Raw genomic sequence first — 18,239 nt, forward strand, 5'->3', positions numbered from 1 at the left:
TCTTTTGGCTTTATGTCCACATCTAAAATGCTACTTTTCTAAAATATTAACATGTTTATGTAATTGCCCTGCATAAAGTCTTTGCAGTTGTTGACCTTTGCCTACAGAAAAAGATGATAAAATCTGCACAATGTTATTGAACGTTTATCATAATCTGGATTCTTCTTTCTTCCTTAATCATACTTTACTGGACAAACTTGCCCTGCACCTATACTCCATCACTGCCAAACAAGATCAATTCTCTATATATTTAAAAAATGTTCTCTCTATCCTAAACTATCTCCTAACTATTCCCATTTCTTTATGCAACTAAGAAAACTTACTTTGTGATATTCCGTTTAGGCACTCCTTCCAGAAGCCTCTCCTCAGTATTTCAAGGTAGTGCTGAACACTACAGTATCTCATTTCACCTAGTTATTTGTAAATAATTGTTTCTTCCCACTTGACTATACTATCCTTGAGGGAAGGCACTGTATCTCATTTACCTTTACATTGCTAGCATTCAGTGTCAATACTTAACACAAATGGAGTGTTTAACAAATTCTTATTGTGTTATACATCTTCCCAAACTGGTACAGCTAACATACCTTAATTATGGTCTACAGAGCCTACTTCTGTTAATGTGTTTTTCCTTGTTACAGTACTAATGAAACTGTAAATGCAATGTTAAGTCCACAGATTCTAAAGGCAGACTGTCTGAATTTAAATACTGCTTTGGCCACCCTTTTCTTTAATTGTATAAACCTTTGCAACTTTTCTAAGCTTTTCTTGCCTCAGTTGATCTATTATCTAAAATAGAAACAGCAATAATCTTTGTATGTGGTGGGGTGGGAAGTCCTGGGGCTTGAAGTCAGGGCCTAGGTAATGTCCCTGGGCTTTTTTCTTCTCAAGGCTTGCACTGTACTCTATAGCCACAGTTCCACTTCTGACTCTTTGGTAGTTAATTTGAGATAAAAGTCTCACTGACTTTCTTTCCTGGGCTGGTTTCAAACTCCAATCTTCAGATCTCAGCCTCCTGAGTAGTAAGGCTTATAGGTGTGAGCCACCCATACCTGACTAGGAGTGATTATCTTATTAATGTTCTTGTGATGTATGATCATATTTTGACTTATAACAGTACATAGAAAGTACATAGAAGTTGGCAAATACTAAGTTCTTAGCAGTTTTAGCTGTTTTTATCATTGCTTCAACTTATTTAAACTTGCCTTTCCTATTAGCTGGTCAGAACTGATTATTAGAAGAAAATAAGCTACAGGAATATATCCAGAATTGGAACAGATAACAATATATGACCCAAAGATTCTGGAAACAATTAAAATCCTATTAATATTAGCTTATTTACTCTAGTTTTGAAGAATTTTCCTCTTTTTTTTTTGTCGTGGGGCTTGCACTCTAGGCCTGGGCACTGTCCCTGAGTTCTTCATCTCAAGGTTAGAGCTGTACCACATGAGCCACAGTGCCACTTCTGGCCTTTTCTGATTATGTGGTGCTGAGGAATTGAACTAAGGGCCTATGAATGCAAGGCAAACACTCTACCGCTGAGCCACCTTCCCGACCCCCTAATTTTCCTCTTTAAAAAATTAGTTTTCAACGGCAAGCTGAGCCACTACCAGAGTTTGTTTACTTTTCCAATTAAACAAGAATAATTGGTTAGCAGTTTTCCATTCATCAGAAGACTGGTAATGTTTTCCTATTGTTTACTCAAGTTTGAATAATAAGAACATCAATCTAAACATGTAAGATTGGTATATTTGATCTTGGTGTAAGTGCAGATGAAAAAATTCAGTGGCCATAGAAAGCATAAGGAATAATATATGCTTATGTACTGAATATTAAATAAACATGAATATTTATTAGCACATATAAATATATATTCATTTAGCCTTTCTATTTTCCACTTAGTAAAAATTATTCTAGAGTTAGTATCTGGGCTGAATCTATATGTTCCTTTCATGTCCTTTGAAATAGTATTGTCCAAACAATGATCTGCATGGAAAAATCACAGGATTCAGAAATAGCACCTTTTATAAAAGTAGTATATATATATATATATATATATATATATGCACACAATTTGTTCACATGCAATAATAACACATCCGATCAGAACAACATATCACATAAGGGTTTGGGAGCGATGATCTTTCCGAAACTATTTTCTTTCTTTTAGGAAGAAAGAAAAACATTTGGATTTATAGTTACCTAAATACTGAGGCTAACTTTCCTGTAGCAGGCTTGAACGATGAGTTAACATTAGAGGACAGATACTTCTTGTATAAATAACACCCTCATATGTATTGTTCCTCACCACCTCCTCCCAAGTGGCTACTCGACCTAAGAAACAAAACAAAACAAAATCTCATCATGAGCACAGATAACCCCAGGCTTCAGATCTGTAATCTGGCTGTGGCCATCAGCAACCAGAAATGAGTTTCTTTCTAATCAGCTTTCCATCAGTCCCCAGTCACTCATATAAAGGAGCCTAGGGAGAGGAAGATTCACATTGCTCCTCAGCACCAGGGTTGTGGACAGCGCCCCAAGCAGGCTAGAGAATCAGGCCTCTTTTCCTCTGTCTCTCTGCCAGCCCTGCTTCTGTGCCTCTGGTCCCCCCTGCTGCTGAGAAAGAAAGTTACACTGGGATCCATGCAACCAGCAATGATGATGTTTTCCAGTAAATACTGGGCAAGGAGGGGGTTTTCCCTGGATTCAGCAGTGCCTGAAGAGCACCAGCTACTTGACAACTTAACAGTGAGTACCTGACTTGATCTATGGTCTTCTGGGTACCTGACATGATCTATGGTCTTCTGGGTTATGTGGACCACTGGTATAGAGTAAGCACACACATCCTCCTTTATAATCTTGTTCCCTCATTATCCTTCTGTCTGCTTCTGCTGGCCATTTAGTAAAGTAAGTGTAGGGATGACTATGTGCAAAAGTTTCTTTCCTCAGAGTAAAATGTGAAGTTACTGAACACAAAGAACAAGAATTTATATAAATGTAACCAAAATAGAAGTATTGAATTTTCAATTTTCCATTTATTATAAGGAAGATTGGACAAATGAATTAAGTAGATTTTTGTGGTTTCCAAAGATCATAATGTCTCCTATACCCCTCCCCCAAGTCTACAAAGACCTATCGTTAAACACAAAATGAATATTTTGTATTGTTGGCTATAGATAATTGTTTTGGAATAAAAAATGATCAGCTCCTTCCAAGTATAGTTCTGTGTGGCTGTACTTTCTTATTAATCAATTAACTATTCTCTATAAAAACTTGGATGTTTTAAGATAATATTATACTTCAGTATTAAAAGGAAGTTTTATATTGAAAATATTAGAAAAATAAAAACAGTATCTATAAGACTTTAGACCCTAATTTGAGTACTAGTAATGGGATTTAATAAAAACAATAGTTTTTATTTCACTACTCTGAAATTAGAATGTATTTAGGTTCTTAATCATTAAAAATGTTAAATGACATTTCACTACTATACTATGAGTGTTTACTAATTCCCATTTTGTCACAGAAAAATGTTTTAATATCATAGCTCCAAGTGTGTGCCAGAGGGTTACATTGTACTGACATATTATTACTGCTAAAGTGTTGAAAAGTAATCACAGAACTTGAGAAGACTATTTAAATCAATTTGCAAAACCAAAACCAAAATGTAAATAGGTTTCCCCATATTTAAATATCATGAATATCTGGATGCAATATTGCACTGGAAGTTTGAAGTCATAATGAACTGCTAGAAGGAAAACAAAGAAAACTCAGAGTTATTGTTAATATATGACCCTTTCATATTAAAATGCTGATTAAATATATGGGGTCTGTGTGTTTGTGATGAGGAGAAGGCAGATAGTGAGAGTACATTTGAGCTTTTAATGACTAAACATACTGTCAAATGTCAATGTCTGCATTAACTTCTTCTCGCCCTCAAGTCATAAATAATAAAGTAGCCATTTTTATTACATATAAGTCTAGTTAGTGTGGAAATGTGCAAAAATAAAGCCTACAGAGAAATCCAACGAAAACAATAATAAATCACTAGTCACTAGGTTCCATACCCAGTGTACATTGCTCAATTTCACCAGGATGTAATAGATTAGTGTGATTATAGTATATTTCCATTTGCAAGGGAGATAGTTCTCTACCCAACTCTGCATTTGCATATGAAGAATACAGAACAGACCATCATAATTTTGCATTGTATGTCAAGTGACCATTTTAAAAGATTTTACATTTCTGACAATGTGATCTAAGTTGTTAAAAACAGCCAATGTTATCTTTAGCCAGTGGGACTGGTAGTTATCACCCAATTTCAGCCTGCTCCTAATAATGAGTTAGTTGGTTTTCTTCCTTCCTTTTCTTTTCCTTTCTTTTGTGGCTGAATTTTAACAGTCACTTTTCAGGTATAATATTCCTATAAAGTTGAATTGAGCTGAACACACTCCTCTGGGGTGAAGTTCTCAATGCAGAGGTAGATTTGTGTTACAATTCATGTCACCAGTGTGGACCTCATTGCAGAATGTAAGTTTATCTATTTCAGGACACATTATGGCCAGTTTCATAATGAAATAAAGACTTTATGTTAAAAATTGAATTGTAATATACTCTCATCAAAAATACATGTTTGCTCTTATATTTGTTTTGTTTAATCACACTAAAATATCAGGTTTCTTGCTGTAAAATAAACTTACAAAGAAAGGCAGGGATTATTCATATAAGATAGTTCATATTTAATGATGGCCAGATTTTGTGTGTGTGTGAGAGTGTGTGTGTGTGTGTGTGTGTGTGTGTGGCCACTAAAGTGAAGCACACCTATCTTCTTTAAATCTCAATCACTAGATGCTCTTTTAAAGTACTGGAAATCAGTATCCTACAGTAAATTAGACCAATATTTAGGACTGAAAGCTATAAGCACCAGGACAATCTCAGCTTGAGTTTGTGTGGTTAGTGGGACTTCTAGCCTGTGAAGGAAGGAATAGCTGAGGAAATGTGTAATTATGAAAACTGTGGAATCCTAACTCTGTGTGTGTGTGTGTGTGTGTGTGTGTGTGTGTGTGTGTACTTTCTTAAAGGCAAATAAAGCTAACTCGAACAGAAACGATGACAAGACAGGAAACAAAGGAAGCAGCCAAAGCGACACTGCTCCGGAGAGTGGCAGAACAGCAGTTGTATTCTCCTTGAAGAATGAAGCTGGGGGGTTGGTGAAAGCTCTGAGGCTCTTTCAGGTGAGTGCAAGGTGTCATTACATAACCTTAAACAACTCTGCCTGGCTACAGACCTGACATATATAAAGCGTTACTGAATCAAACTTCATGAGGTCTGCCAAATCATGTAATAAGCAGATCCACAGGAACTGTGATTTATTAATGGGGAATTAACCACTCAGGAATGCTGCAGACTGTGGCCAGATGAGAAGGTCTATAAAACTGTGAGCCTCACACTTGAAAATGAAAACACAAAAATGCCAAACAGGCATAAATATCAAGAGCCTGTAGCTTCCTTTGATTTGCTAAAACTGGAATTGTACCGGTGTCATAAGAGCATATTCATTACATTAAGTGGGACACATGAGCATAGGAATGTGTTATTCTCTTCAGCTTCATTGTTTCAAGAACATTATGTGTGTTTTGCCAAGATGACTTACTCTCATATACGAGCTCCTGTTATCTTATAGAAATGTAGTTATATATTCCCAGGTTTAAATCTGTGGTTTTAACACTCAAAAAAGGAAAATACCCTGTTAGGGGATGGGGCACCAAAGTCCAGAAGGGCTGTTGCCTTCTTATGAATCTACACGGACAGCTCCTTTGACTTTTTTGTTTGTTTGTTTTGGTGCCAGTCCTATTGCTCAACTCAGGGCCTGGGCTTTGTCCCTGAGCTTTTTTTGTTCAAGGCTAGCACTCTTCACTTGAGCCACAGGTCCACTTCTGGCTTTTTTGATAGTTAATTGGAGAAAAGAGTCTCAGATTTTCCTGCCCAGACTACCTTTGAACCATAATCCTCAGATCTCAGCCTCCTAGGTAGCTAGAATTACAGTGTGAGCTATCACCACCCAGCTCTTTCCACTTTTAATGAATACCCTCTCTTACAAATCATTTTGTTTGGGGGTACTGTTGACTTGAACTGTAAGACAAGGGGTCCAGTTTTGCATGGTGCCTTGGACAGCTGTGAAGTACATAGGTAATTATAAGTGCAATTAGAGGATTTGCATTTGTATTCTCCTGGTTTGGCTAACGACCAGCTACTTCCTGGGATCCATGTTTTTATTTGTTAAGTTGCAATCATAATTCCTGCTTAACTGGATCATTGGGATAAAATAATATGAGCAAAAGTGCTCATCCAGATTTGAGGCATTATTATGATACCGTGATGATAATTATAGAAGGGGAATTAGCAGCCTAATATTTCCTTGTTTTCTTTGACCTTGAAAGGATCAGGTACCATAAACAGTGGTAATGGAAATCTGGCGTAGTATTTTACATGTAATTATTTCATCTAGGGCTGCGTCCATTCAGTGCCCAAAGGCGAGCCAATTCAATTAGACAGCTGGGTGCAGTGGAAAACTCCCTAGAGAAAGAATTTGCAGCTCTGAATTTTCCACTGGCCATCAGTTAGTCATGACCCTTTAGCTAAACCACTTAATGCATCTGGACCTCAGTTTCCCAGTCTAAAAATGCTTCAATCAAAGAACATTAGAACCCCAAAGTGATACAATATTTGGGAAGTCTCATGAAGCCTAATATTTATTATGTGTTCATTATCAGCCAATCTAGAAAACACATTGTAAGGGTCAGTAAAAACAGAAATAGAACATTTCGTTTCCTGGTCACAATACACAGGAGAGGATGCAGTTTGATTTGATCCTATTCTGACATTGAAGACTACTTATACTGATCCTGTGTTGAAAACCCTGAGGTTGATGAATTGTATCAGAAATTGTGCTGGTAATCACAGTGTACCATCTGCAGCCATAGGGAGGGACCAGCTTATGGGGGGCAGGATAGGGTTAGAGGGAAACTTAGTCCTCAATTAAGAAAAAGGAAAAATTAGTTACTGAAGATATTTTAACCTGATATATGTATATGTGTATGTATATATTCTTCAGTATTTGTGATTATATTCAGGGCCTTGTACTTGTTAGGAAAGCACTCTATTATTTGAGCCACAACCCTAAATTCTAAACTTGATTTTAAACACTGTTACCCTTCACCTTGGAACTGCTCATTGTAGGAGATTCTGAGATCCATCCCAGCTAGGTAGTTGTACAACCTATCCTTGGAAGAAGAGAAAGGTACCAAAAAAGAATGATACCTAAATGGTCCTACTTAGGGGTTGTTTCAATACATTTTATCTTTCATTTTGCCTCCTCTTTGTACTCTAAGTTATTTGTTTTCCTCTTGCCTTCAGAGATTCATTCTTGGCTGCTTTTCTTGATTATTTTCTTTTCCTACACTGTACTGGGTTATGCTTTAGCCTGTATCATTCTACCATCCCAATTTCTACCTCCTATTCCTATCATTTAGGTGATTTTTTTTGTGTGAAAAAAATATTTATTTTTAAAATATTTCAAAAAGGAGATTTATATCATTATAAAATCAAGACTCTGGGTCTTAATTGTATTTTCAGAAACACATAAAATTATAATCTTGGGACTAGATTATAAAAATTTTGTATAAAAATATACAAAATTCCCCTCCCCCAACATAATCATGTACCACCACTGGGAATGGGGACATGGGAAATGAGGATACTTTTATGCATCCTACATTCTATCTTGCCCTTTACCTATCTTTATGTACTCTTCTTCTTCTTTTTTTTAGTGAGTCAGAACACCTTACATAGAGATATTACTACTCACTTTTCTTGTTAATAGAAGTTGGAAACATTTTCACAAGTTAGTCAATCCAAGATGAAGAGAGATTGTCTTTTCCTCTTTGGTGGTATTTGACACTTTGTTATTTGAGAATTGAACAACAAAAAAAGCATTTTTAAAAATTGTGACCTGATATGATTTAGAGATATTGCTTATGCTTCTGTAGGAAAAACACATCAACATGGTTCATATCGAATCCAGGAGGTCACGGCGAAGGAGTTCTGAGGTTGAAATCTTCGTGGACTGTGAGTGTGGCAAAGCAGAATTCAACGAACTCATTCAGTTGCTGAAATTTCAGTCCACCATTGTGACACTGAATCCCCCAGAGAACATTTGGACAGAGGAAGAAGGCAAGGGCAGATTTTTGCTTGTCGGGTGATTTTGCAATCTGACAACTGTTGCAAAAGGGAAAATACAATCTGTGAGCTAATATTTTTGCTCCTCGCTGTGTTTTCAACAGACCTAGAAGATGTGCCTTGGTTTCCCCGGAAGATCTCTGAGTTAGACAAATGCTCACACAGAGTTCTTATGTATGGCACTGAGCTTGATGCCGACCACCCAGTAAGTGTCTTATCAAATCCATTTCACACGTGCTCTTTCAGATCCACCCACAGTGCCAGGCCATGTACCATGTTCTATACTGTAATTTTTATTGTAGAATCATTTATTATTTTTATCTCATGACTGAGGGCAGACTTTCAAATGATTAAGCTTCCCTCTGCACATGCGGGAAGCAGGTTAAAAAGATGATGTTTTCACATGGCATTTATTTTTTTAAAAAAGGGTTGGATAGAGGAGGAGAGGCTACACTCTGGAGAATATTTCTGTGGAATTAGACAGCTTGAAATATACTTGTAGATGGTAACCCTTGGAAAAACCATGCACTGAAATTGATCACCCCTATGGGAAACTAGGAAGGACTAGGCATGATGGGGATCAGTGAGAGAATAAAATTCTTCTTGCCATTTTCCTTGACTAGAGGAAGTTAGGAGTAAAGTAATGTGACTGGCTCCGGCCTCAATGGAAAGGCAGAGGCTTTTAAAATAAGGCTGTGATGGAAGATGTATGTCTTCCCGCATCTACTCTGAATCTATCTACTGCTTTTCTCCCCTATACTCCAATAAAAATGACCATCTTTAAAGAAATACGATACGTGGGTAAGCATTTCCCATTATTTTCCTCCTCCCCTCTTTACATTAGCTTTTATTTAACACAAGAGACCTGAAACTTCTGTATGGTCAGAATGAAGTATAGTTGATAGTCTGAGAGAAGTAAGCAATGCATCCATTCATTACAGTATTTTTTTTCCCCTAGTGCCCCTTGTCTAAAATCAGGCAGATAAAAAAGTGAAACCCAGGCAGATCAGGCACGCTTACAGGAATGCTTTGCTTTATGAGGCTAATAGTTTTCCAATATGCTTGCTATTTAAATGAAAGAAGTTTGGGGATCTGATGGTATCACTGCCTCTGCAGTGTCTCTAAGTATGATCATAAGTCTAATGGTGATGTCATTTGGGAATTTGCTTTAACTAGTCCACCAGGTAGTTTGAGAAACACTATTTGAAAGAAACTATGATAATATCAATGCTAAGGAAATTGTCAATCAAAGCAGTCATTTGGCATAATATACCACGTCAAACCAATTCAAATATCAAGCAAATAGCCTGACAGACTCAATTTAGCTGCATTATTTTTTTTAAAAGCTGAATTCTTGCAAAAAAACCTATATTATATTTTCCAGCATCACTGAAAATTTCAGGATATTCCACAGTAAATCACATATAAATCTCCCAATCATCAGAAAAACTTTCAACAGTGTCTTTAATAATTCTCCATTTGATTGGAGGAAAAAGTTGAGCCATTTCAATGGAACAGACACAGGAGCCACTGACCTTGCTGTGAAAAAAATGTATTCCAATACCAAGCATATTTTCCTGTGCTTAATTTTATTCCATTACTCCTAATTACATCCACTTTATGATACCTTCTCGTATTTTCTGTGTAGCCACTTGAAATAATTGAAAGTACTTAGCAATCCCCTACATCTCTTGTCATTTTTTTAACTCACGTCTATTTCTTTTTATAAGCACTCTAAATGGTCATTATGCAAAATTTGATATTGGTAAGTTGATGTTTTTTAAGCTTTTACTTGATGAAGATGGGGAAGAGTGTCTAAGAATCTTTTCATGCCTGAGGAAAAAAAAAGTTTTAGGATAGTTCAAAGGGGCTCAGAATATATGTCATACTACTGCGGCTCCCAAGAAAGCATAGCTGTATACACACTAGAGGATGACAGCCATTTAATGGACAAAGGAACTCATCTGGGAGATGGTTTCAAATCTAGAAAGTGACGCTACAGGGCTTGAGATTCTGAATTTGTATTGAGTTCCCAGTCCAGGCTCACACTAGATAATACGAAGACCACAGGATCTAGACTGTGAAGCATCTTTCAAAGTATAATTCAGTCTTTCCTAAGGTGCTTTTCAAAATGTAATATCATAGAGCTTACCTGGAGCCTACTGAGTCTTCACTTTTGGGGGACAGACCCTAGAATTTGCTTCTACAAAGATATACAGAAGATTCTGGTGTGATAACTAATGTCTCAGTTCAGTGAGTCTCAGCCCCAGCTTTCCATTCAGAACATCTGTGAGGAATTAAAAACAATACTGATGCCAGGTCCTCACCCTAGATAGCTTAAATCAGAACCTCTGGGATATAGCCAGCTTTGGAGTAGCAGTTAAAGCTCTGCAGGTGAATCGAGTATTCGGGCTTTACTCTTTCAAATGGCTACTTGAGTGTCTTTGCAATCTGAGCGAGGCACGTCACTCCTCTGGATGTGTTTTTAGTTCCGTTTGATGTCAGTTGAGGAAAGGGTAGTCCATTTGTGCAGCAGACACTCTCTGGGTGTTGGGTTGCAAGAGTTTATAAATAAATATACAGGATACGTAGTTAAAATAAAATCATTTGCTGTTCAGCTGAAATTGGAATTAAACTTGGTATCCTGTATTTTATTTGGTAGCCATGTCTCTGGCTTTGGTTCCGAATGGATGGCCAAGGAATGTGGTGATTCTGTAATCACTGGTGCAGTGAGCATCCCTTCCTTTGCCAGTCTGTGGTTCAATCCAGGAAGCTCTGGATGGCCCACAGCATTTGGGTAATCACTGCCACTCTAGGCTAATGAGGCATGATGAGTAAATCTCTCTTGTTTCCCTGGAAAAGGTGCAGGTGTTTGCTAAGAAGGCACAGTGGAGATTCTTCTGGAAGCACAGTAGATTATGTTGCTGTAACCATGGTGTCCGGTCTGTCAGGAACCAGGGACTCTTTTCATGGGACTCTTTCCCTTTTATCATAACCTACTTTCTTTGTGCATACTGAAGGTGCTTGGAAATCTTCAGTTTTCTCCCTTCAGGGAGCCTGGTTTTACTAGGGAGTGTAGCAACATTCACTTTCTAGTGTGCCCCTGTCTACCTTCTACAGCAGGGGGCCTTTCATAGGTCACAGATCCATTTGTGAATGTGCTAACTATGCTCATAAAATTTTCTCTGTACCATGTTAGGATTTCACAAGCCTGCACATGAACCTCAGTCCAAAAAATGTTTTTCCCCAATTCATAGCACAAGAAAGAGTGTGTTGCTGGGCACAGCACTTCATTTCAACAGGGTCTTAGGGTGATCTGAGGGTCTTTTTCATCTCTCCCCATCCTTAGTAATTCTCTTATTATTCCTGAAAGAGAGGGTCATTCTCCATTTCTGTCCTGCAGAGAGTCTCCTGAAGATTCCTGGTCTTGAGGCTCATTCTTCTTCAGCCAGACAAATGAAAATGAATGATTTTTTCTAGTTTTTGGGTACCTTTTGAACAACCCCCTCCCCCAACTTGCAAAAAGATTTACATTGCTACAAAGGTAGTATAGACCTTTGTGGGTCTCATCCCTTCTCCTCCATTCTCCCAGGGCCTTGCATTTGCCAGGCTACTGCTCCATTTCTTAAATTACATCCCCAGCCTATCTATTTTCATGTTTTGTTTCTGAGATAGGGTGTCAGGAACTTTGCCGGGGCTGGCCTCTAACTTGAAATCCTCGTTTCTACCTCACGAGTAGGAGTAGCTATCACAAGTGCTTTGTTTATTCCTCCTCATTTGGTCTAGAATGCCATGTTCCCTGTGGCTTATCTGGCATCTATTGTCAGTGGTCACTGCTTTCTGGCCATCCATGAGGTCTGTAGAGGTAAGAAGTTAAATGAAAACAGTTCCTCCAGGGGTTCTGTTAGCATGAAGAGACAATCCCAGAAAGAATCAATTGTGTGGAAGTATGGGAAGGAGGGAAAAGGAGAAATTGAGAAGGGGAGAGATGGTTGACTAAATGAGGAAGTCCTCTTTGAAGGAATACACTTGATTGAAACGAATGCCAGACAGGGCATTTAAATTCTCAACTGGATGATGCTAGATGAAAACCTTGAAGTTGGCTAAGACATATTAAATTTGTAGTCGCTCAGATGGAATGGAGTTAACTTTTTCCCCTGTGCATGCACCTCTTATTAGTTTTGCACTCTGTGGCTGAAGTCATAAAATACAGAAAAATCTCATTAATTCCACATTAATTTGGGGATTTGATGAATATTTGGAATGATGGGGTTTTAAGTAAATGGTACATTCATTAATTATTTACACAAAGCAATTAAAATTGGGTTAACTTACTCAATAACCATGTTAGAGAGACTTGTTTTAATTAATTGGCTAAGATTAACTTGTGATTGAGATCAATTACACGTAAATGATACTTAAAAACCAAAAGATATTGTTCAAAATATTAATTTGCTTAACTAAGCCATTCTGCTTACTTAGTGGAAAGGTAAACTCTAGCCTCAATTCCCACATATCCTAAATTAGTAGAGCCAAATTGAACGAGGTTTTACTGTAAGCACAATTTGCTTTTGCCTGTGTCATCAAGGCGGTCATCTGAGGATAAGATTTACATTTGAATTGAACACTCAATAAACACCACAGTGATTTTCTCTTAGGCCTTCTTGCAGCTAATTTTTCGGCACTCTGTTAAATAACTTAATCTCTTTTCTGTTTAAGGGATTTAAGGACAATATCTATCGACAGAGAAGGAAGTATTTTGTGGATGTGGCCATGGGTTATAAATAGTAAGTACCTGTATAACTCTTTCTTGTCACTGGCTAGTTAGGAAAAATACATGCTGTGTTAAACAGGCCTATCTTCTCTTCACTGTAACTTTTGCAGAAGGCAGGCTTGAACCATTTTAAGCCCTCACCAACGCCATAAGCTTTAGATGCCAGCACTGATGGTTGACATCTACGTATAATTGTAAAATAATGAGACCTGTGGGCAGCTTGCCAAGTACTACATTTACACCATTGTGTTTCCAGCTCCATTAAGGCAAGGAGCCATTTTTGTACATGCTATAAAGCTCAGAAACTGTACTTTAATTTTACTTTTGACTTGACTTTTCACTAACTCCTTTTAGTGTCCAGATTGCCTAATGAAAGTAGAAGATTCAGGGGGTCACTTCAGCAGCCGTAGTAGAAAAGAAATGCATTTGCTTTACATGGAAAGGGAAACATCCTATAAATTGAAAGGGTTATAGGACCCTCAGCACAGGGTTAGAGTGAAAGTAGAGAATACCATTTTGGGGGAGTGAAGAATGCACATGGTGTGTGCTGATGAATGACGGTGACAGGACAGTTTCTGTTTGGCCATGATGTAGTATGTTAACTGCAGGCCATTTCTGGAAAAATAGACATATCAAATGTGAGACTTCTGTCAATACTACTTTTACTGGGATTATGTACAGACCAGCTTTTTCCTTTTTCTATTTAGTTACATGACATTTATCCTCAGAATAAAATGTAAATCCTGGTAGGGAAAGAATTCTTTCTTACTTTAGTTGAGACTAGAAGAGAAGTTTGAACTGACAAGCAAAGTTGTCACTGGTGAGAATTTAGGAAGCGATATATGTCATAGAGAATATCAGTGTTGGCTTTTTTCCCCCCAGAACTGTAACACCCAAGTATTTAAAATTTAGTCAGATAATATCATAGCTCATTGGGCTAATATTTACTCATGCCAAGCTTCCCTTAATACTTAGATGTTTTTCTCTTCTTCTTCCCAAGCCCCAAGCAGCCTTAATTCTTTTTCCATCATGCTTATAAAACCATGTTTCTGAAAAGCAGAACTCACATGCTGTACCACATATGTCTACTCTGTTCCAAGCAATACTTGTGACTTCCTACCTCTTACCATGTCAGTGCACACGGAGTGTGCCCTGGCCTAAGCACAACCTGACCCTCATGTGCCCTATGATTCTCAGCAGCTCCACTCACCATGCTCCCATTTCCCAGAGTGTCCTACTCAGCCAAGAGAGGACCCTGGGGGCTGGTCTGGCTTGCATGCTTCTTTCTTTCTTCTGAATAGCTAGGATTATAGGTGTGAGCCACTGGCTCTTGGCTGTCATTTTTTAAATTTATGTTTTATTAAAGAAACATACATAGAGGAGAAGAAAGGATGGTAAGGAGGATGGGGGATCAAGTTGTCAAAGTATTAAAAAGCATTTACCCTTACCACCTCCCTGTACCTGAACAGTGAGATGGAGTTGTGGTGTCTATGGAGGAAAAATGCAGAACTTGCAGAGATGGGAACTGGTAGAAATATTATGGTGCATAGTGAAGAGTTAGGTAGAACAAGGGCATCTGGAGATGTGGTCTCCTTCTGGAGAGCCAGAGAGTGTTAAGACCCAAGAACTGACTGTTTAGGAGATGGAGGTAAGCAACAAGCTTCCAACTCGTCATTTTACAGTGATTATTTTACAGCAACAACTCTCGGAGGACTCATAAACCCTCCCTGTTTTCATGAGCGCTGAGGAGGCCAAAGTATACCCCAGGGCTGTTGGGTAGATGTAGGATCAAAACAAGAGTGGACTGAAATCTAGGGACTTTACAAGTTGTTTCTTGGACTACTCATAACAGACTAGGCAGAAAAACAAAGTGCTCAGAAATTGAGAGCACTGGAGCCAGAAAATCTGGGTTGGAGTGCTGACTCTGCTGTTTATCACCTGGGTGATTGTGACTGTGCTTCAGCTTCTTCATTTATGAGTGTCTAATGCAGGGCCTATTTCTTTAAGAGTAGTAAAGATTTAAAAAAAGAGAACGAAGTGCTGTGCTTAGCACTGTACCTGGCATGTGATCACACTCAAAAGTATCATCATTACTGTTTACCCACCAGGCTGTCTCCTGTTTCCAGTTGACCTATTTCTTTTCCTTTCAAGCTATGTTAATGCCATTGCCTGGGCTGTCATGTTAGCATAAACGGTAGCTTAAATGCCCCTGGAAGTAAGACTTGCAGGAAATTCCTTATCTATTAGCAGACTGTTGAGTAAACTGATGCTTTTGATCCTGACCAACGTCTCTCATCATGAATTTCATGTAAAAGCAATCAGATTCTCATATTTATAGGGATGCAAGAAATTGCCAAAATAACAGTCGTAAATTGGGAGCAACTTGTGGATGGAGGGAATGAGGAAGGTGCCTCCCAGGAGTAGGTAAAGCAGGAAAACACAAACCTAAGACTTGTAGGAAGCAGAGGAACTTTTCTGCTCCTTCCTTCATAGGTCTCACACTGTCATGGGTGAAGATTCTCTGAGCATGAGTTTGAGGATGGTTAAGGGATAGCCAGATATGTCTGTGTGCACACACACGTGTGTGTATGTTTGTGTACATGCATGTGTGCTGGCAAGCCCAATTTTTTTTTTTAAAGAGGAAAGGTATTTGAGTCTGTGGACAGTTGGCAAGCCCACTTTTGAGGTCCTGAACTTGCTGTTGTGCTGCTGGGAGAGGGGCGCAGTTACTAACAAACTCCACGTGGGCTTTGCCCATGGTCTCCAGTTTGCCATTCAGCAAGCAAGATGCAATTGGAAGTTGAATTAGGTATTTTTCTAGTGCTGATGGCTTTGTAAGTATACAAAGTAGAAAGCTGTTAATACATACCATATGTATTTAAAATAAGCTCACCTAGTGTACTTTGACCAGATTTTCCAGACCAGCGTTGAAACTGCTGGTCTGAGGTACAGACTACTTGAAATTGAAGTAGATTGAAAGAGTCCAGCCTGTTCAGTCCCAGTGCTGATAAAAATGGGACCATTCTGGAGCTAGGGAGAATGGAGACATATTTTAAGCGAGACAACATTTAAATCAGACAGAAGGAGTAAGTGGTACCTACTGGGGACAATAGGTATATCAGCTCAATTATATCATCCTGCATACACACTGACTGAGCTGCATAAATATATGTGATTAAAGTTTATTGATATTAAATAAAAGTAAAGTTAGGGACCATCCGACATGTCGAGAAAACTCAATTTCCTGTTGATAATTAGTTAAGACTTCCTGGGCCAAGAAGAAGTCAGAAATACAAGATTAGAAACAGAAAAAGATGGAGTACAGAGCTTTTGAAGTTGCAGGAGACATTGGCAGGATGGAGTCTGAGGTGTCTAAAGGTAAAAAGAAGGGAGAGAAATGAAATACAGAATAATATATATTGAAACCGCAGCCAAGAAGCCCTCTGGGGGATTCATGTTGAATACTATATTTTCTATGATAGTCTTGAAAGGATAAAACAGGGGGAAAGAATCAACACAGGCAGAGAAAAATGAAAAAATTCCATTCTATGATGAAAAAACAGCAGGCTCAAAGTCTGTAATATGGTGAACTCGAAAGAGGCGAGGGAACGGGAAAGCGTGAGCACGCTGAGAGCCGCCAGTAGACGCCACTCAAGGCGAGTTTCTGATTGACAGCACAGCTGAGAAACAGGATTGATTGCCCAGAGGCCCACAGCTGCCCACAGACTTGACTGCGCTGGGTGGCACACGTGTAGAGAAGGCCTAATTGCCTTACCAATAATAGCATAGGAAACATTCATTAGTGCAAATAGGATCTTCCTAGAAGACTTGAGAATAAACACTGCATTCGGAGGGCATTGTTTCTGAAATCATCCCTGAGAGAATGTCTAACATGTGCCTCACACACCCTGGCCTCCCCCTCAAATAAGAGATATCTTAGTATAAACAGATATAAAATAAGTGCCCCATGATTCGTTAATGTGATGTGCACACAGACTTGCATTTCAGAGGAAATGGAAGCGCATGGGGGGCCGATGGCATGTGGAGGAGGAGAAAATTATGACTGTGATGTTGTTAGCACTTAGGTTTGTCTGAAACTATCCAGTTTTCTGTCACTGGCACCGTCTTAATATTAACCTGAGCTGATTTCATAATGGCTAGATTGTTGCAGGGGGCGGGCAGATGGGTAGAGTCAGTAAAAATTGACTAGAAATAAACAGATTTTCTTCTGGGGCTAGTATAATGATTATTCTTCACACCACACGCATGCATATTTAATTTCATTCTAGTTTTGGTGGTAGTTATAGCAATCCATTTTATTCTCTCTGAAAGAGGCCTCGAGCTCTGACTTTAATTATGCTACTCTTGTTTGCGTAAATTGATTTTGAATATTAACTGTGATTATGTTTTGTTATGAATGCATTTTCTTCTAGTTGAAATTAAGGTGCACATGAAGCTCATGATTCTCTCATGGGTCTTTGAGTGAGTTAATCCTCTCCTCACTCCCACCCCAGCCAGGAATCAGAAATGTAGATGAGCAAATGAAAATGTTAAACAAATAAAAAATTTGACCAAAATTAAGATAGGAAATTTCTCTGATTTGCCAAGAAAACCCATTTGATTCAAAGTTAGGGATCTAAGTATTTTTTTTTACATATCTGTTTCAGTTTTCTCCTCTGAAAAAAATGAAGATAGAGACTTCTTTACTGATCTCCTGAGAGTCTTGATTAATTAATTAATTAGAGGGGATGAAATTAAAACTTTGTACAGGCACTTTACTACTTGAGCAATGTGTCCATGCCTCCTTTAGATACTTTAAGTATCTAAATGGCATTCTAAATGAATTTCTACATGAAATAACAATGTGCTTCATTGTCCTTTTCAAAACAATAACCAAGGAATCTAGACTGAAGACATAGGTTTACTCACACCTCTCACCAGCTTGGAGGACTTTGGTTGCATTCTCCACTTCTCAATGGGCAGAACTTGGATCCTCACTGCCTGGGGTGAACTCTAGTTTTACTGTCCACCAATGGAGCGATTTGGGAAAATTATTTAAGACTTCTGGGCCTCAGCCTCCCTATCATTTTTTTGGGGGGGGTCTGGTCGTGGGGCCTGAACTCTGGGCTTGAGCACTGTCCCTCAGCTCTTCAGCTCAAGGCTAGTGCTCTACCACTTGAGCCACAGTGCCACTTCCAGCTTTTTTCTTTTTGCTTATGTGGTGCTG

At 38.5% G+C, this 18,239-nt stretch overlaps 1 protein-coding gene across 2 annotated transcripts in view; it reads left to right on the plus strand.

The window, feature by feature from the left end:
- Window positions 1–2,507: 2,507 nt before the first annotated feature.
- Window positions 2,508–18,239, plus strand: part of Tph2 (tryptophan hydroxylase 2) — a 104,255-nt gene continuing 88,523 nt past the window's right edge. The window contains exons 1-5 of one of the 2 annotated variants that reach the window (XM_013020280.1): window positions 2,508–2,748; window positions 5,082–5,234; window positions 8,049–8,232; window positions 8,343–8,443; window positions 12,958–13,025. In XM_013020280.1, coding sequence (XP_012875734.1) covers window positions 2,644–2,748; window positions 5,082–5,234; window positions 8,049–8,232; window positions 8,343–8,443; window positions 12,958–13,025 — 611 coding nt within the window. In that variant the 5' untranslated portion in view covers window positions 2,508–2,643. Of the gene's footprint in view, window positions 2,753–5,067; window positions 5,235–8,048; window positions 8,233–8,342; window positions 8,444–12,957; window positions 13,026–18,239 lie in introns of both variants that reach the window. The other variant, XM_013020287.1, reaches the window with a different exon arrangement.

Source organism: Dipodomys ordii, unplaced genomic scaffold (assembly GCF_000151885.1).
Source record: "Dipodomys ordii isolate 6190 unplaced genomic scaffold, Dord_2.0 Scaffold3, whole genome shotgun sequence".
Lineage (NCBI taxonomy): Eukaryota > Metazoa > Chordata > Mammalia > Rodentia > Heteromyidae > Dipodomys > Dipodomys ordii.